Below are 12,553 nucleotides of genomic sequence, written 5' to 3'. Positions count from 1 at the left end.
CAGACGCTGTAGAGTGACCCTGAAGAACAAGGAATGGGAAGTGGCACAGAAACCAAAGGCAGAGAAAAGTGCTTTAATCTGATCCCAAACCTCCTGTAGAAAGGCAATGAAGGGGTAAGGAGAGCTGGGGCTGTCTCCACCAAGAACATCAGTGCCGGGCTGGAGTTGTGGCCAGGGGCTGGTCCTTCAGAGCAGGGACCTGTATTTGGGTGCTGTTGGTCATTCATGGCTTTGTTAGGTGCTTCAGCTTCTCTGAGTGGGAGATTCCCAGGGTGTAGCCTTAAATATCCAAATTTCTGGCATTTGGTGTTGGAAGTCAGTTTTGCCCCCTGACATTGCTTTGAGTACTCAGGAGGCTGGAGGATGCTTGGCAAGTGCTAGGCAGTATTTTGGAAAACATGTTACAATAATGAAGAAGGACACAACTGCAGAATTCAGTCGTGTTTGTGCTGGTGAAAGAGTGGTTCCCCTTATGAAGCATAGTTTTGTGGTTTCCTTTTTATCTTTTAACAGTCTTTATAAGCACAGTCTCTCTCCTTTTTTAATAGAAATGCCCTTGGCTTTGACTTTTCAGATGGCTGTGGGCTCATTTATTTTGTCAGAATAGCAGAAGTATTTGATGCAGTTACAAGTCATATGGGGAAAAGGAGGCATAACTGCTAAGTTTAGAACTAGCAGTGACCAGCCCAGCCCAGCTGAATTCATGAAACTGTTGCCCTAATTCAAAATGTCGTGGGATGGATTGTTTAGGAAGTTGGCCAAACTGTATAGGGAAAAGTAAGCGTTAATAATATATAGCACTGTTAGTTTCTCTCCCACTGTATAAACAATGTGGGAACAGTGTAAATATTGATGTAAAAGCAGTGTTAAATTTTATTTAATGACAAAGCAAAACAACTTGTCATTTTTTGGGTGCAGCAGTTTGTGACAGGTTGTGAACTTTAGCACCAACTTTGGTTTTGGAGTTCTTGGTTACAAGAAAATGTAAATATTCAAGCTGTAATATCTGTCAAATGCTTCTGATTACCCTTAGATTTATTGTAACATTTTTACCTTTCAATGAAATTCTATGGGATTTTGGTTTAATGGATCATTCTGCTAATTATTTTCCTTTTCCTGTTCAGCAAACAGCAAGACAGCCATCCTCTTTCTGCAAGCTGCTGCTCGCCCTTTCCAACTTCCTGCTATTTTGTTGGGTATTAGATTGAGTTTCTTCAACAAGCAGAAAGCAAGATTCAAGGGAGACCTTGGATGCATGGAAGTTTAACTGCCCTTCCCTATCTCTTGCTGGTATCAGTTGCCACCAACCTTGGAGGCATTTAAATTTGGTTATTGGGAATCAGACCTTTAGCACTTGCCTAAAAGATCTGAAATGGCAGGTGATCTCAGCGAGTGCCATATGTGCTATGACTGCATGAGGCTACTTGCAGATGGGAAAGTAGAAGCCATTTTCTTTCTGAGCGTGGGTGGTTCCCATCTTAAAATGGCTTAAGAATTCATCTGTTCAGCAAGGAAATGCCCAAGGTGAGAAGGGGTTGAATCTATCTATCTCATCCCAGAAAACCAGGCTCAACACTTGACTATCGGTTGGCCAGGGTAAGAGAGGTCTCCTGCGTGGTGCCAGACACAAAGAATTGCAGAGTAAGGAGCAGCTTTTTAGCAGTGGCTAAAGGCTGCTTAAAGGCGTGCAAGTCTCAGTCCTAGTCCCAGCTCTAGGTCTTGTTACTGTCTCCGTTCCAGTAACTGTTCATGTAAACCTTAGGTATTCAGACTTCGTAGTGACAAGGATATTATATGAGATTATATTTTTCATTTATTTTTCCTTTGTCATTGAGCTTTTATCTATCTTTACCAGCTGCAGGTCTGACAGTGTTGATTTAAGGAGTGCAGAGTGTACGTTCACGTGAGGAGCAGCTCATGCTCTGACATGCTGTATAATATATTGGAGTGTTTGTTGCCAGAAAGTAAACAGGGACTGAACAATTCCAGCTCTGCAAGATGTCCCCTCACTGTAAGGTAAAAGAGTTTAATTTCTGTTGTCTCATAGAGACTTTTTCTAATCATATCTTGTTGCACTCAGATGTAGTAATGAGCTTGCGTACCTCACTTGGGTGTGAAGATGTTGGTGTTCGTTAACTGGTGGATTGGAGTCAGTGGAGGTCCGGGAGAGGGAGTGGAGCTGGAAGCAGATGAGGGACAACCAACAAGAGCACAAAATGGACTCTAGGCACAAGTTTTGTGTCTTTCATCACCATCTGCCTAGCATGTTTCCCAGATAATCCCAAATCCCCTCTCTTCCTCAACAGCTCAACATCTCTTCCAGGCATGAGCAAGAAGTTCAATAACAGCAGGGCTGGTGAATAACAAATTTTTAAGTTGAAATCTTACACTGCCTCAAAGGGACAGTTGTGTTTTGCTCTCAGGTCTTTCAAGCTTTAAAAAATGGATTGGGTAAATTTCCAAGAAGTTTATTTGAAACATTTTATTATGACAGGTACAGAACAGAAATTTTTTACACTTTGGCATTTTGCTTAAGGGAAATTGTTTGCTGAATTCAACCTGAGATCATAAAATCAATACAATTATTTCCCTATGTAGCTTTTTACTCTCACAAAGAGCTGTCCTCACCTGCTTGCTTGGATACTCTCAGCTGTAACACACCAGGCACAGGTCTTGGCCAAACACTTGCTGCTCCCCTGCACGGTGCCCTCTTATGAGCCATTAGTGTGGATCTAAATGCCATTCCTCTTGGGGAAGAAGGAGCCAGCAATGGAGCAGAGAGGAAAGGGCTGGGAAAGGAACAACAACCCAAGAGAAAGAGGGTGAATAAGAAGAGTGGTAGCCCCACACAGCCATGTGGTGGGGACTGCAGTGTCTATGCAGTTGTCGACAGCTATGACTTCTCTGTTGCTGGTACATTGCAATCAAGTAAGATCTTTAATCAGTTCTGTTCTAGCTGTGCATGGGCTCTCAGACATCCATACTGAACACAGCCAGAGCAGCGTAACGTGAAGGACAAGGGGTGAACTGAAGAACAAGCTTGCAGAAGTGGTGCTGAGGGAAGCTGTATGGCTGAACAAAGCAGCCGGAGAGGATGGGAACCAAGGAGTGCAAGCAAGTCTTCTACAAGGAAAGTCAATTTGACACCATAGTCCATTGTTTGCAAATCGTCAGATGCACCACCTTCTACGTACACATTTGTTCCTTATCGGCTCCTGAGAAATGACCATTACTGGAAGCAAGTGCAGCAGGGAGGTGTCAGGAGGCCTCTGTACAAGGAGAGAAGCCAGTATTCCCAGGCCGAGGTGCTTGGCTGTCTCCAGTTGCTGACTGAATTAATTAATCTTCACTGTTCCAAGCAAACACAGCTTAATCATAAATCTTGATTTCCAGCCTTGCAGTTTGCTTTGGCAACACTTGTGTAAACAAAGCTTTGGGCAGAGGTGCAAGGGGAGTGAGCAAATGGGGAGAGAGGACGGGGACCAGGGGAAGGTGTGTGCCATGGAGACTCTCTCCGTTTGGGCTGAGTGACTGGTATGTGCTTTTCTGTCTGTTGCCGTGTCCCATGCTAGGGAAGCACCATTTGATGCTGCAATAGAAATTACAGTTTCAGTTGAATTTAAAGGAGTCAGTGGGAACTGACCAATAATAATAATTAATAAAAAAGTGTGAGCAGCTTGCATCCTTTCTCCCACTCAATAGACAAACATTTCATTGCATAGTTGACTTTTAAAGCAAGTATGGATCCAAACCGAAGCTAATGTTTGTACATACCTTCACCAGATTGCAGTTCTGGTGAAATGAGACAAGAGTCAACAACCAACCACCCACCCTGTCAGCCATCCTACCTGGTGGGAAGAATGGTCATTTTGTGCAAAAGACAGCTCAGTACCAAAGGACTGGTTTTGCCAATGGCTCTTTGGATTTTTTTTCTGCAGTGTCAGGGATCATGTAGTGACCACTACAAATGAAGCAAACACAAAGGTACAGTAAACGGAAGGGGTGGTTTCATCTTGTGACAGCTAGTGTCTTGATCTCTGAGCCAGCGTCTCCGGTGCTTTGGAGTGTTCCAGCCAGCCCTGCAACAGCCCCACCTCAGGACATAGGCAAGCCATGCTGGTGGCACATCTGGCAAAATATATTTAAGAAAGAGCAAAGCACCATGCAGGGAATGAGAATTCAGGGGAGGAGAAGTGTGAGAAACAGCCCTGCAAACACCAGGGTAAGAGAAGGTGGAGGGAGAGGAGGTGCTCCAAGTGCCAGAGCTGAGATTGTCCCACAGCCCATGGAGGACACTGTGCTGGAGCAAGGGAACATTTCCTGAAGGAGCTGTGGCCATGGAGAACTCATGCTGGAGCAGACTGATCCTGAAGGACTGTAGCCCATGGGAAGGACCCACGCTGGAGCAGGGGAAAAGAGTGAGGAGGATGGAGTGGCAGAAACAAACTGATATGGACTGACCACAGCCCCCATTCCCCTTTATCCCCACTGCACCACTTGGGGAGAGGGGAGGTAGAGGAATTGTGAATGAAGGAATGAAGCTGAGCCTGGGAAAATGGGGAGGTGGTGTTTCAATTTGTTTATGTTTATCATTATCCAAATGCATTTTAATTAGCAATAAACTAAATTATTTTTCCCCAAGTTGAGTGTGTTTTCCCTGTGACAATAACCGGTAAGTGATTTCCCTGTCCTTATCTCGAGCCATCAGCTTTTTCGTCTTATTTTCTCCTCCTGCCCTGCTGAGGAGGAAGAATGAGAGAAGGGCTGGGTGGGCATCTTGCAGCTGGACAAGGTCAATCCACCACACTTTTTTTTTTAATCTAGGGACAGAAGGAGTGAGGCACTGGGCTCCAAGCAGTGAACCCCGGTCCTCAAGCAGAATGGTCATTGCAACTCTTTGTGGACCAGCCACCCTGAGATTGCCTTAGACTTAATCTTTGGAGTTGTCTCACATGTTCTCCTTTTTCATTCAAATATTAACAACTTTTGTTGAGTTTTCAATGTTTTTAATCTGGTTTTCCTTTTTGTTCATCTCTCTGGGTATGTAACAGCTGCCCCAATCTGTTTACCAAGCCACCTCCCTTACTTCCTTCAATCCCTCCAAATGACCGCTTCTTCCATCTGGCTTGCAAAACCATGATAAGAGAAGACTACCCATATTTACAGAGTCAATGGATCATTTGCATGTCTAACAAAGTAACCCTTTCTTTTTTTTCCTTCCCACTATGGAGTTTGTGCTTCCCCTCTCTCTTTGATCTTCTTCCAATTCTCCTCTGCTGCATGAGGTTGAGTTTGGGTGCTGGCTGTTCTGGGCCATGACAGTTGTGTTGCATGTTTCATGAGGCACAAGAAACACATTTCTGAGTTCCTGAGAAGTAATATGTGTACCAATCAGTAATGAATCCAAACCCATCTAAAACTAGTGGCAGGAACAACCAGCGTCAAATCTTTATTTACTAAAAATTTTTGCACAGTTTGTCTAGGAAAAAAAATCTGGAATTCTGCGTTACGAGAATAGCGAAGACCCTGAGCCACTTGATCAAACTTTGAAGATAACCCTTCTTTGACTTGGGTGTTGGACCAGGTAGCCTCCAGAGGCCCCTTCCAGGCTGAATCTTTCTGTGATTCCAGGGTTTTATATACTGTTCAAACATTGCCAAATTTAGCAATGCTGTGCAAATGCAGTTTCTTTGATGGGAACTCGGATCCAGTGAAACCTGACTATGACCTGAAATATAGTTTCTCTTTGCAAAAATCCATTGTAGACTTCCATTGGATCCCATTATGTACCTCTTATCTTAAATATGTTGTAAATCCTGGTGGGAGGACTGTGTCAAGGGATCTGTAAAGTACTTAAAAACTTCACAAATAGAGAATTTGGGATGAATTTTCCCTTATTTTCTATACTTTCCCCTGTCTCCAGACTTAAACACCTTGTCTCTGGGAAGGTTTGTGCAGTTTAGCAATGATCAGTGTATGACCACTGAATTTTTACTTGTTTGTGACAAAAGTCAGAAGATGATTTTGGTGGTTTCAGATTTGCAGTAGATGACTTGCAGAGCTTAAGTGTACTGTCTGAGTGTTGCTACCATGGCAAAGATATATCCCAGTGAAGGATGAACAGGGAAGATCAGAAAGGTGAAAGTAATCACTTTCTACTGCATTTTTATGGACATCGAGTAGGACAGAAATACTTGTAAGAGTAGACTAGGAAAACGCAAGGCACTTCAGCATCGAAGTTCCAAACTCTTCTACCTCCAGAAAGTTAACTACTGTGTAACTGATATTTGAGAAATACATGACAGTAAGTTATGTGTGATTTGACGCAGTCCCTGAAACTGTAGCTGCACAGCAATTTTAAGGGACTGGCGACATGCTGGCTGTGTCTGGGGGATGCCCTCCCAGCAGCTGGTGGGTGTTTCTCCCCAGGGGAGTCCAGGCCAGTCAGAAGGGTCTCCATAAGCCCCTTGATTGTTTCCCACCACGCTCTTACCCTTCCACACCTGCAGTCACAAAAAGGAAGGCTCTGCTGCACAGGCTTAAAAAGCAACTTTGGCTCAGATACAGCTCGGACCCCAGAAAGGGACATACTGCATTTGTGGTAGCAACAGAACTTCACAGCTGAAAGAGGGGTAGGATGGAAAAGTAGCAGTCGTTGCAAGCACTTTTATTCTCTACCTTCCTTGAGGAAGATGACAGGTGTTGTCTTTCTGTGGAACCAGGAAGCTATAAATGTTGGGTAACAAGTCAAACATAGTCACGGAATTTAGGGAAGGAAGCACAGTGTGTTTGGTATTGACTTACTGAGGGGACAGATTGGGCTGCTGCGCTACACCCTTTAGCATCTCTGCCTATAAATTCTGGTGCCCTCCTGTGTCAGGACCTCCAAGGAGATGGCTGCCACTGTGATCTTGTCTTGGATGCTAACGATAAGCCTTCAAATTCAGGTGGATGCAGGTAAAGAGTCTCACTTCTGATCACCTTCATGGCTATGTTTCACATCAGACTAATTTTGAGATTTAAAGGTAAAGGAAGATTTAGCAGCACAACTTAGCTCTTTTGAAAACCATGAGCAGGACAAACCTATGAGCTGAGCAAATCAATTGTTATACTTGTTAATTCAACAGCTTTTGTTGAAACTGCTTAATGAATTTAAATTTTTCTTCTCACCATTTTTTGTAAGGAGTCTAGTAAAGGAAATGCAAATGAATATACTGTAAAGCCAATGATACAATTTTCTGAACCTTTGTATTGGGGTAGTGAATTTAAAGACTAATATGTATTTTCTGGATGAAATGTATGTTTATTTTAAAGAGTGTGAGGTGCTCTTTTGAACCATGTGTTTTGTATTTGATTAAGTATATTGTTACGAATAACACATTGGTGTTTAATAACAGAGTGCCCTACATAAAACAAGTATGGCACATATCTCTGTTCCTATTATTATTGTAGTTATTAGTAGGATTTACTGTAAATGTATGTTATTCTAATTTACCATAGTCTAATTCCTGTTATGACTGTAATTTGATGTGGTTGTAGAGGCAGTGATCTGCCCAGCCACTTCCATCCCTTTGGGGACCGGTACAAATATCGGTGGGTCTGATGGGAGGGAGGATGTTTCAACCAAGGTAAAATGGTCCTCCTGTGTTCAAAAAACACTTTCCCCTTTTCCAGGTGAGGCTTCCCTGGCTGAGAGGAATGCCAGCATGCTGCTGTGAGAAACAAGACCTTTCTTTTTAAGCAGCTGATGTTGCATTCTTTGTGCAGGAGGGGGGAATGGAAAAAGATGTGTCACCAGGGGATCCTGTGCATGGAAATGTTCCATCCTCATTACTTCTTAATTCATGTAATGTTCTTTCTTTTTTTTTTTTTTTTTTGCTTGTGACAACAATATCTGTAATTTGGACACCAGCAGCTTCTGGAGCAAAAATGTTTCTAACAACAGGTAACTTAAAAGTTGTGTTAAAATGTACATTGTTTATAGAGTTGGCATTGCTAAATATTCTCTCCGAGCTGATGCTTGCACTCGAAAACTTTGCTAGTCCAGTCGTAGGTGATGTAGCCAACCTACTGGTGTAGTCAGGGGTTCTTCAGGCTGGGCTCCCAGATGCTGAAATGTACCCATGCGGGCTCTATATGGCAGCATATACATGCACTTAAAATGCAGCATATAGTTGTATATACGTCACTCTTCTTCAAGAAATAATGCAAGTCATTGCTGCAATGAAGAGATTAAACAAATCAGTGCTTGGGCTAAAACCTGAGGATAATAATGTTGTGTGAAAAATAGAGGCTGTATAAATGCAGCAGTTTCTGAGTATCTGAAAGCACAGAGGAAAATTATCCATGGTTTGAACAGGGAAATTTAACTGAAAACAGGTTTGTAGACTGTTTTCCAGTGACCTGTACTGAGACAGAGCAGAACCTCAGTGCCCCTGTGAAATGCCCTTATTCATTTTGATTGTAGGATTGGTGCTGTCACCTGATCCTGTGGCCTGTTTTTTCCACGCTCTACAGTGCTCACTCTCGTCTTGCCAGACCCATCAGCTCATCTTTTTCAAAACTGCAATTCTTACAAAGTAATAGTTTAAGGCAATATGGAAACCGGTTTTGTTTCAGTAACTGCAATTACTAAAATAAGTCAAACACTGAAACAACTCCATTTATGTTTTGAAACCAATTTTTGGACAACCAAACTCACCTATTTTAAATATTTTTAAACTTTTCTATGTTAATTATATTTTTTCCTACAGGTGAAATTTTAATCTAATATGAAATTTATGCACAAAAGTAGAAAAATCTACCTTTAAAGGTAGTTAAACCTGCTGAGTTTATTGGTGTTGGCTTGATGAGTTTACTCACAGCTATGTTTTTGGAGATACTTGTTGACTTTTACTAGTACGTGTGACCAGTGATGTGAATAATAAGTCTCCAGCCATGCAGATTTTAATCTTTAACCATCTATTAGTTAGTATTTAGTTGATAGCTGCTTGACTTTTCCAAACCTAACAGCTTCTATGTTAATATTAGCAACACTTGTGTAGACATTGTTAGTGCTCAGAGAACTGCATTTTGTGAAGGATGGTTTCCCAGTTAGAGCGGAGTTAACAGCACGTGCTTTCTGCCGATGGAGACCTACCTCCTCCTGAAATATACGGTTAAGTATTCCAGTGTATAAAATGCACATTCACTTTAACAAGGACATAGAATTATCTAAGAGTGTAGCTGAATTCAAATGAAACAATTCTTAAAAAACCTTGCATAATCCTCGGAGGATGTTTGGAGAGTCGTCAGCCCTGATGCGGAAGGGTAGTGGTGGTCTGTACGCCGTCCTTTCCCCGGGGTTTGAATAACCTCATAAAGCCCTATCTCAGAAAACCTAACTCTCTAGGTTAGATGAAAGGAAACACTAGGAAGGAGATCACCTTTCTGCACCTGCCAGAGCCCTGTCCCATGGGCCACCTTCGATCTGTCGGTGCCACCTGGAGGGCTTTCCATCAAGTGTCCTGTGCAGGAGCCTTAGCAGGGAAAACTCCTCTCTGACCCGGAGTTTATGCCACTAGCTGGGCTTAGCAACAAGGTATGGATGAAACCCGTGGTGTTGGAAGGGGAAGGGGAGTAGCTTAAATGTGGTGGGAATGTGAGCAAAACCTGCCACAGGTAGCTTTTGTAGATCCTATTTTTGTCTGCAGCTGTGCAAAGTGAAGGAAGATAACGGCATCTGCAGCCTCCCTCCCTCAACGGCCTTGCTCTGGCCAGCTCTCCAGATAGTTTTCTATCATCTTTATTTCTGTAAATATTTTTTGGGTAGCTTTGTTCTTGGTATGGAGAAAGGGAGGAGGAGACAGTTGTTCACAGCCTGTTCTCATGCAAGAAGCAGAGCCATCAACTTCTGATTGCGTCAGATGAAACCAGCAGATACCTTGCTCAAAGCAAACAGAGACTTTTCTCACTTCAAGGGCACCCGGCACTCTTTAGGCCAGTTGCAGGCTTTGGTGAGTTCACAAAGAGATTTGATGATTAATGGAGGAAAAAACTACTGAGGTCTAACAAAATAGAAGGAAACCTCCCGTATCTAGAGTTCGTCAGCCACAAATTGCTAAAGGCTGGAACAGTGTTTGGGGAAGTTTCAAATTGTATTTCCCGTGTTGACCTCCCATCATGTATGCTTTTTTCTTCTCTAGAACAAACAACAAGCACAGCTCCCACAACAGTCAAGACCACGACTTGTAAGTAGAATTTTTCAGATTTTTACCTTATATGATAATGACAGCTTCATATTTTTACCATCATATTTATTGTTGGGAAGAAATTTGTATGATGAAAAAGCTCATGTGTTTGCTTTATGCTGGGGCCGGGGGGGTGTGTGAGAACAAAGTTAGGCGGGAGCCGGGGTTTCAGGGGTGGCTCTACCCCCAGCAGCCAGCATCCTTGCTGGGAAGGAAGCGATCTTCTGTCACTTGTGCCCTTCGCTGGGGACTTGACTCACTGGGGAAAGGCTGAAGTGCGCTGATGGCTCCCAAGGTATTTGTCCTAATGTGTTCTCCATGTGTTCTTTCCTGCTTATTCTCCACAGTTCCAGTCATAGCTGATGGTAAGTCTGTCTGCCAGGGCCCTGGGCGTGGGAATGCGCCTGCCTGCTGCTGCCCAGCCGCTCCGTCCCCCAGCGTGGGAGGTCGAGAAGGGGCTGCTGGCCCTGAGCTGTGCCGTGGGGGGATGCCCCTGCGTGTCAGGGGGTGGCTGTGGCCAGGGAGGTTGTGGGAGCCTGCGCTCTCCCGTCGCTCTGCCAGGAAGCAGGGACTAAACCTGAGAGCCATCCCAGGGGTAAGGTCCTGGCCCCATGGCTTTCCTGGGGTGCACACAAGCCGGGTCTGGTTTGCAAAGACCTGCGGGCGTCCCTGGAGCACTGGCACTGCCTGCTTGTTCATGCATTGGGCAGAAAACGTCATTGCCTGAAAGCAGAGCACTGCCAGCCTGACCAAGGGTTTCGTGTCTCGAAGAGCTGCTGCTGCGGCTGACCGGTGGGCCGAACAGATGTGCAGGCAACGTGGAAGTCTTCTATTTTGGAGGCTGGGCGAAAGTGTGTGGGTACCTGTGGGACATGCAAGACGCCCAGGTTGTGTGCAGGCAGCTGGGCTGCGGCTCGCCTCTTGGTGTGATGCACTATTTCCCTTCGAGCAACTCATACCCATACCTGATGACGGCGGTGAATTGTGATGGCTCTGAAGACTACTTGTGGTATTGTGCTTTCAGCGAAGAATACTCCGTCTGTTATCACGGGGATGCTTCTGTCGTATGCTCAGGTGGGATTTTGCGTTTTGGTGGCTTTTTCCTGAAGAAAACACATCTGGAGTTTGTGTGAGGCTGGGGAAAGTCTGGCCAGCCCTTGCCTGGTGCTCCGCAGGGCAGCGGCGGGTTGTGGGTCCGTGTCCCTGACACAGGGGCCCATGTTTCAGAGGGAGCACTGTGCCTGCTCTTGCAGACTGCTCAGGAGATCTGGGATTTGGGTGACCGCTCCTGCACAGAGCAGTGGACAGAGGTTTTGAGCCATGCCACCCTCCCCATGGGTCCCTCCGTAGCTCTCCATGAGCTTGTAGCATGTGCTCCGAGGGGAACCAAAGGGTCAAAGTGCCTCACCCCCTCTGGTTTTCTCCTTCCAGACTCGGGACTAACCGTGCCTTCACCATCAGGTAACCAGCGATTTCTGCTTACAACCTTCTTCTTGGGGTGCTCTGCCTCTGGGATGCTCTGTCTCCATCAGAGCACAAGACTCAAATATGGGCTGCCTTTACAGACCCTGGGTAACGTCCCTGATGCTCAGGGAGATGCAAGATTGCTTGGAATCCTTTGGGTTTGAGCAGCCACTTCTTCTGTGGGAGAGGTTTGGCGCTGGTCTTCATGGTGCTGCAGTGGTAATGCCCTTGAGCAAGTGCTGGGGTGGTTGGTACTGCAGCCGTCTTGCTCAGTCCTGCCACATTGCGGTGCTTACTGCGGGTTTTGGGTTTCAGTGTCCAGGGGTTCCCTTTGGATGGGGGTGACTCTTAGGCAAAACACTGCTGACTCACCTGCTGCTCTCTCCCTGCAGCACCAGGTAGCTCCAGCTCGACTTCCCCCATGTTATCGACCTCAGGTAGGTCCAGAGGGGTTGAGGGGAATGACTAGCTCCTGCCTCCAGTTATGGATCACAGAATCACAGGATGGCTGAGGTTGGAAGGGACCTCTGGAGGTCATCTGGTCCTACTCCCTGCTAAAGCAGGGTCACCTAGAGCTGCTGCCCAAGACCATGTCCAGATGGCTCTTGATTGTCTCCAAGGATGAAGAGTCCACCACCTCTGTAGGCAACCTGTGCCTGTGCTCAGTTGCCCTCAGAGTGAAAAAATGTTTCCTGATGTTCAGAGGGAACCTCCTGTGTTTCAGTTTCTACCTATGGCCACTTGTCCCATCACTGGGCACCACTGGAAAGAGCCTGGCTTTTGGAGAGGGTTGACTCCCAGCAGGTTGTTCCTCTTAGGCAAAATGCTACTCACTCACCTGCTGATTTCTCGCTGCAGCT

The 12,553-nt window shown here is 45.2% G+C and overlaps 1 protein-coding gene across 1 annotated transcript in view; it reads left to right on the top strand.

Annotated features, from left to right (window-relative positions):
• Nucleotides 1–11,101: 11,101 nt before the first annotated feature.
• The window catches only part of LOC104626136 (deleted in malignant brain tumors 1 protein-like), a 9,209-nt gene continuing 7,757 nt past the window's right edge, over nucleotides 11,102–12,553 (top strand). Inside the window, exon 1 of the mRNA XM_010293974.1 lies at nucleotides 11,102–11,303. Within this exon, the coding sequence (XP_010292276.1) occupies nucleotides 11,102–11,303 (202 nt within the window). The remainder of the gene's footprint in view (nucleotides 11,304–12,553) is intronic.

The sequence above is a fragment of the Phaethon lepturus genome, unplaced genomic scaffold (assembly GCF_000687285.1).
Source record: "Phaethon lepturus isolate BGI_N335 unplaced genomic scaffold, ASM68728v1 scaffold14549, whole genome shotgun sequence".
Lineage (NCBI taxonomy): Eukaryota > Metazoa > Chordata > Aves > Phaethontiformes > Phaethontidae > Phaethon > Phaethon lepturus.
This window is presented reverse-complemented; position numbering and strand designations above follow the sequence as displayed.